Source organism: Hyperolius riggenbachi, chromosome 7 (genome assembly GCF_040937935.1).
Source record: "Hyperolius riggenbachi isolate aHypRig1 chromosome 7, aHypRig1.pri, whole genome shotgun sequence".
Lineage (NCBI taxonomy): Eukaryota > Metazoa > Chordata > Amphibia > Anura > Hyperoliidae > Hyperolius > Hyperolius riggenbachi.
This window is the reverse complement of record NC_090652.1, coordinates 37,075,705-37,082,995: the sequence shown is the minus strand read 5'-3', so window position 1 is coordinate 37,082,995 and position 7,291 is coordinate 37,075,705. Positions and strand designations below refer to the sequence as shown.

At 46.4% G+C, this 7,291-nt stretch overlaps 1 protein-coding gene across 1 annotated transcript in view; it reads right to left on the bottom strand.

Annotated features, from left to right (window-relative positions):
• The window catches only part of LOC137525477 (polyserase-2-like), a 50,114-nt gene extending 43,148 nt beyond the window's left edge, over positions 1-6,966 (bottom strand). The window contains exon 1 of the mRNA XM_068246588.1: positions 6,915-6,966. Within this exon, the coding sequence (XP_068102689.1) occupies positions 6,915-6,948 (34 nt within the window). The 5' untranslated portion in view covers positions 6,949-6,966. The remainder of the gene's footprint in view (positions 1-6,914) is intronic.
• Positions 6,967-7,291: the final 325 nt, after the last annotated feature.

The window sequence follows — 7,291 nt, the reverse complement described above, 5'->3', positions numbered from 1 at the left end:
ATTGTGTGTTAACAAGAAGCAGTCGTTTATTCAAATTAGCTATTGACTCCTGCATAAGCCCTTGACTAGTGTTAATCTGGCACATTTTGTCTGCTGCTTTAGCTGAGCTGCTTTTGTTATATAACTTTTGTTTGGTTTTTATGTGTATGAAACAAACGTACAGGTACGGTAATTGGTAATAATTATCTGGCATTTGAGGCAGGATATTCTCACATACGTAATCCGGGCTACTCACGCTAAACTTAACGATGTTTACAGTAATACGCTGCACAATCATCCGGTAATAACAGTGACTGATGCCCTAATGTGTGTGTAAAACACAGTGTAAACAGGGAGTAATTAGGAGGATTACCGAGATCGTGCGTGCGCACAGTGTGCAGGCGGAACAAATTAACTTCACCCACAGCGCTGCATGTGGAAGGCTGTCCAGCACAAGCCGACTGGTGGGTGTGCATTGAACCAGGGGCGTAACTAGAAATCACTGGGCCCCCCTGTGAAACTTTGGATGCCCCCCCCCCCCCCCTCACCCACTAGAATGTGTTTTCCTCATGCAGATAAAAAGACAACAGGGAAGCACTGCAGGCATTTTCTATATCAATTACATTAGCTCCTATGATAAGCATACATGTTTTAACACATACAGACACACTTGGTGTGCAGAAAACACATTCAGAAAACCGCGCTCCCAGTCACAGCTTCTTATTATACTCACTCTGTCCAACTCTCATGGAGCAGAACTGGCTCTGTAGACTCCTCCAGCATAATTACAGTTCAGAGAACTTGGGGAGGGATAGAAAGGTTGGGGCAAGGTGCTGTACACAAGAGCCTGCTGCACACTGGATAGGGACAGTCTACAAATTATCTGCAAAACTTTGTATGATTCTTTATCAGCAGCTGAGCAGATGCAGTCATTAGAACAATTGTGCAGAAAGCTTTTTCTCTCCGTGCCCTTAGCTGTCAGTCTCTCAGGACAGGGGGAAAAAAACGTCTCCTCCCACGGGGCCCCCTGCAACTTCTGACCCGCTACAGCTGCATCCCTTGTAGGGTCTATTGTTACACCCCTGCATTGAACGCTATCAGTCAGCAACATTACATAATTACATATGGCCATATAGGAGATGACAGTTGCCTGAATTCCCAATCTGTTGTCCTCCAGTCAAAAAACAACAACAATCCGTTATTTAGCTACTTCAGCACCAGCAGTCTCTGGCCCTTTAAGGACCAGAGACTGCTGGTACAAAAATGGGGCTCACCGACATCACGCCGAATTGACCCATCACTCTTGCCGTTCACGTCGGTCACCCATTGCTGAAGCCAACTTGCTATGCTGACGCTATGACAGCAGCAGGGGCGTAGCAATAGGGGTTGCAGAGGTTGCAACCGCATCGGGGCCCTTGGGCCAGAGGGGCCCAAAAGGGCCTTCCCTCAACTGCAGTATTAGCTCTCTATTGGTCCTGTGCTCATAATAATCACTTCTATAGATACTTTGAATAGTGGTAATCATTAACTAGCTGTTCTCCATCCCCTTCTTGCACCTCTGACACTGTAGTTACCATTGGCAGGTTTTGGTGCGTCGTATCAATTGTTATTTATAGAATGCTTGGGGGGGGGGCCCATTGTAAAACTTGCATCGGGGCCCACAGCTCCTTATCTACGCCACTGGACAGCAGAATTCCGTGAGGCGGTCAGGAGTTAATTTCATTGGCTTCTGACCCTGTGATCATTGTGAGCCAATCACAGCAGAGCTCCGTGAGCTGGTCAGGAGGAGCCTCACTGTAAGCAAATGTGATTGGCTCACAGTGATCACAGGGTCAGGGCCTGCAGTGACCGGAGAGTGGCGTGAACAGTGGTAGAATGTGGGAGCGTCTGGCACGGAAATTTGAATTTACACCCTGGCAGGGATAACAGGTCCCAAACAGGGCGTATATTTCAATTTCAATGAATGTGGTCCACGAGTCCACTGTTTCCCAACAACAAACTTTGGTTCAATAACAAGCTATGCCTGCTACGTAGAGCATAGGAGGCATCCAAGAACGCTACAAAAGCCCAAAATACCCCCAACAGGCAACTGAGAGCTGAAAAAAGGAAGTTATCTGATAAACTGCAGCAGATCCTCATCTCAAACAACTTGTGCGAAGACTGGAAAGGACTCAAAACAGGCACACATTTTAAGAGCTCTCTCTCCCCCCCCCCCCCCCCCCCCCCCTCCAATGTTCAACTCTGAGCAATGTTCAACTCCGAGCATCGAGCTAGCTGAAGATTGGAATGGGTTCTACTGTAGGTTTGAGGACAACCAAGCAAAGTCACCCGAAGACAGTGCACACCACACCACCAGCCCATTGGCCTGCCTGTCCTATCCAGGCCAGACTCCCCAGTCAGGCCTCTTTTCCATGGGCAGATGATAGGCAGTGAAATGACTCTCACAACTGCTTGCTGCAGCCTGGTAACTGCTCACTGCTGCCTGGTAACGGATCACAGCTGCCTGGTAACTGCTTGCTGAGCAGACAGTTCAACTGCCCATGGAAAAGAGGCCTCACACTGACAGCTGAAGAAGCAGAGGTACTTCATCACCTAAGAACACTCAACCCCAGGAAAGCTTCAGGCCCGGATGGTGTGTCAAACCTCTGCCTGAAAACCTGTGCAGCCCAGTCGGCCCTAGACAGTCCTCGCCACCCTTTTCATACACTCTCTAAAAGTACACAGGCTTCCTTCATGCCTTTCGATTATGATTGGACCGTCACAGACCAATTTTACCACCGCCACGTAGTATGAGGGCTTACCTTCACAATCTGCATCTGCTGACCCACATACTAGATAGATGGAGGTGGTAAAATTGGTCAGGGATTGGCCAATTATAATTGAAAATTTGTACCAGGCTTAAACAGCTTAAACAGGAACTGTAAGGAAAAAAGTAATGACAGTGATTAATATAAAAACAGTGTAATTTGGTGTCTAGCAAGACCCGGAAGCTGAATTACGTATTTCCCCAGAATCCACAGTGGCCTGGAGAGGGAATAGTAATTAACGCAGCTGGGACTTTTTCAGGAGCAGGGTGAGCCATTTTTTGAATTTGCCCTGCGCCCAAATTTCCTGATGCCTTAATTACATGAATGCGTTAGGGGAATCTTGGCTTCCGTTTGAATAGGAACATACCTCAATCAGTTCAGTGTGTGGGTGGGACAGAGACCCAGCTCACTGTGCTGACACTGCTCAGGTGACACCCGGGGTCACCCGCACAGGAAGTGCAGATAGAGGGGCCTCACCACCAGAGACGCTTATAATACCGGTGCCTTGCCTGCAGATATAATGAAAATCGTCCGCGGCTTGCAATTAGGCCAGTTGCAGTCGTCAGGACGTGTATCTGATTGGCCTAGTTCCACGATGCCTATAATTTGCATGGAGTATGCACGCAAGCCTATTTAAAACTGATGCCTGGAGATCTGCTGTCATTTCCCCGCCCAGTTCAGGAATGCGTCCAGTCGCTCAGAGCAGCTGTCGTAGCAAACGCTTGTTGTGATAGCGGATCAGCAGCTCAGCAGGAAAGCTGCATATCGTGAGCCTAATGGGGAGATACTGACAGGGACAATGAGGCCACCCCCTCCCCGTGAGTATGGATATGGCAGGTGCACTTACCTGTAAGGTACAACACAGGGCACAGGGATGTATACAGGTATCCCCTGATCAGAAGGATTAGGATAAAATGGGGTCCTAGCTGAGCAGGGTCATTCACCAGGCAACCTAGGCAAGTGCCTGGGGCCTAGTGGGTGTCAAGGGGCCCACATTTTACCTTCCCTGACCACACTCCACTTCAGCTTACCAAGAGCACACAAGGGGGCGTCAAAAGTACGACCATGCCTAGGACCCAGTTACATCTTAATCCATCTCAGGGCCACAGGCAAGATAGCAGTTTGTGCCTACCACTGATGAGCACCGGGCTTTTTTTTTCGGTAAGATTTGGTGGGGGCTAGCATCCACCGGGCCCCTTGTCTCTCCCCAGGCCCTAGGCAATCGCCTAGGTTTGCCTTGGGGACAATAGGCTCTGCCTCTGATTCTGGATTTGAGTATATCCTGATATTTTCCCATCCCCCATACAGTGCATGCATATTATATCCCACCCCCCTATCCCCACTCCATGGTTATTGACATACAAGTCCCCTTCCCCCCCCCCCCCCCCCCCCCCCCCCCCCCAGAAATCGCTATGGCTATAGATGTGCCTCTGTACTGGAGGTTATTACCATCAGCACCGATAACAAGTACATTTTTGGGGGTTTTGTACTCCGCTCATCGCTTTTTGGCTTCCTGCTGCGGAGGTAAATTGACAAGGACCAAACCATGTGCAAGAGGTGAGTGTTCCTTTATTTGTACTCCTAGAAGGGTGCTGAGCTGCTGTGTACTCCCTCTGTGGTACCTGATCTCAGAGCATCTCAGCAACTAGGGCTTCTTCACACTAAGAGCCTTTTCCCTTTTTTTTAAAAGCGCTGGCGATTTCAAAAGTCGCCTTTAAAGTGCTTCTGCAATGTTGCTGTATGTGAGTGTTCTCACATGAGTGATGAGCTTTCTATCCAATCACAAACACGGCTCCTGCACCACGTCCAGAGTGTTTGCGATTCAGTAGAATTGATAGGAAAATCACTAAGCGACTGAAAAAGCGCTTTGAAAATCGATTTCCCGAGCACTTTTGATGAGTAAATACATTGTATTTATTCATTTCCGGGGCAAAGAGTTCACTTCCTGACTGACATCAGGAAGTGAAAAAAACATTGCTACACAAAAGCGCTTTTCTAAGCGGAAATCGCTCTGAAAACACTTACAAAAGCGCTTTCAAAATTGCTCAATAAATCCCTCAGCGCTTGCGATAGCGCTTGCGATTTATAATGGGAACAAGGCCTTAGAGAGCAAAATCTAAAGCCTGGTACAGACTTATGATTGGCCAATCAATGACCAATTTTCCCTGTGTGCTACCGCTGTGGTGGGACTATACAGTGAGGCATACTGTACAATAAAAATATGCTTCACTGCCACTGTAAATGCAGGCATTACCCCAACAATGCTGTGCATTGTAGTGTCGGAACCCTGCCACTCTCTCGCATTCGATATGTAAAGCCCCATAGGAATATCATTGCATCGTGTTGCAATATAGTGGTATTGTCTGATGCGATGCAACACAATCAACTTAGTGTGGAAGGGCCCTTTAAGGGAACCTGAAGCGAGAAGTATTTGGAAGCTGCCATATTTATTTCCTTTTAAACAATACCAGTTGTCAATACCAGTATTCAATATCAGTTGGCCCTTATTTACATGGAGGTGATAAAATTGTTCAGTGATTGGCCAATCAGAATTGTATGTGTGTAGCCGGCTTAAGAACCTCAGCACACTGTGACCAGAACTCCTCTTTCGGACATGGTGTACTCCCAGTCACTTTCCCTCTACTACAGGAGGCATGCAAATGCAGTTTCATAGAAAGATCAGGAGTTTCTGGGCAGTATGTACTGGAAGGAGAATGCCATTGCCATGGTTTCAGAGAAGAGCAGTTTGAGATTATTGTCAGTTTTGGAAAAGCTTAGCAGGAATGCAATCCAAGTAATCAAAACACTTATGATAATCGCACTGGAGAGACCTAATTTTGACCACAAATACATATATATATAGTACAGATGTTTATGCAATCTTCTTAAAATATCGATTTTAAAACAAGTACAGAAGAACATTTGTTTAAAAATTTTAAAAACTATCAATTCATTTTGATCATTTTTTTTTTCATAACACAGTAACATACGATTAATAATTTATTTTTTCTTAAAGCCCAATTCAAGGAATATTTAAGGTTTGATGGCATGGCAAGAAGTTAGAATTTTTTTTTGAGATTTTATTGCTGTCACGTGCCCCCATTTATGAGAATTTATGTCAGGTGAATTTATGTCCTAACCAGACACAGTGCGGCAATCTCTCCAAAACAGACAGCAATAAGGCCCCTCCCCCACATTCGCAGGGCGTGCAACATAGGTGGCTGTCCCCACGCACGCCACTTGCGATGCTACGTGACTCTCTTTGATGCTGTTGTGATTCCATTCATTACAATAAAAGGAAATCGCAATGCGTTTGTGTGAATTTGGCGGCAAGCATGTGTTGCGATTGTGTGGCGAACTGCAACTCACGGACGGAAAAATCGGACAGCGCAGTTTATGCACTTCTGATGTCCTAGTGGATCGCAGGCATAACTATGCATTTCTGCAGATGAGATCAGCAATACACAAGTCCGCCAGGAGAAACGCGCGTTATAAGTGTTCTGTGTTTGTTTGTTGTTTGTTTTTTGTTTGTTAGTTTTTTAAATATCTGTCACTTCCTCTCTGTGGGACCTCCACTTAATATATTAAAACCAGAAAGCCCCATGGAGGTCTCACAGACAGGAAGGGATGTCAATTCTTTCCAATAAGGAGAAATTTATTTTATTTTTTTAAATTGGGCTTTAGGACACTTTTCCACTATGAATCTCGCTCCTAATTGTGATTGTTTTTCTTTCTAATTACCACTATCGTGATTCCGCCGCAATTCATCAGGGGTATGGGGCAATCGCAGTGCAATGGCGATTTGCGACAGGTGGGGGAAAAACATTCAGGAAAGAAATTTCTAATTGCCAAATTACGAGAAAAAAAAATCACATAACTTTGAGGCAAAACGCACAAAAAATGCAGCAGGACGACGATTGCGATTGGGGGAAAATCGACCTTGCAAGTGCAGCGCACGAATTAAAAAATTCCCAGCTGTATCCACGAGTTTACTTAGTACCTATCGTTTTGGTCTGCAATTGTGTAGATGCAATCGTTTTGTCAAATAGAATGCGCGTCGGTTGTACGCAGTTGCACCGTGTTTGTGAATCAGGCGATATATGAGCCCTTTCGGGATCTGTCACTTACCTGCAGCGCAGAAGGTGAGTATTAGCAGGAGCATGGTGGCGTCGTGTGGCTGCATCTCTGTACCTGTATGTATATATATATATTGATGTGTGTGTGACAAATATATAGATGCCGCCAGCTAGCGCACACCTATACAGGCACACCCACCACTCCCCCTCCTGACACATCTCCTCTCTGCCATGACATGTGCCTCCCCCTCCCGTACTTTCCCTGCAATCCCTGCTATCCCAGTCCCAGCACAGCCTGGCAGCCTGTCGCTGCTGCCACACGTGAAATGTCAGCCTGATGCCATGTGTGTGTCATCTGTCAGCTATGTCTTCCTGTCACTCACAGGCCTATCATTGTCATTTTACAAGATGTCTTTTGTCGGTTTCCTA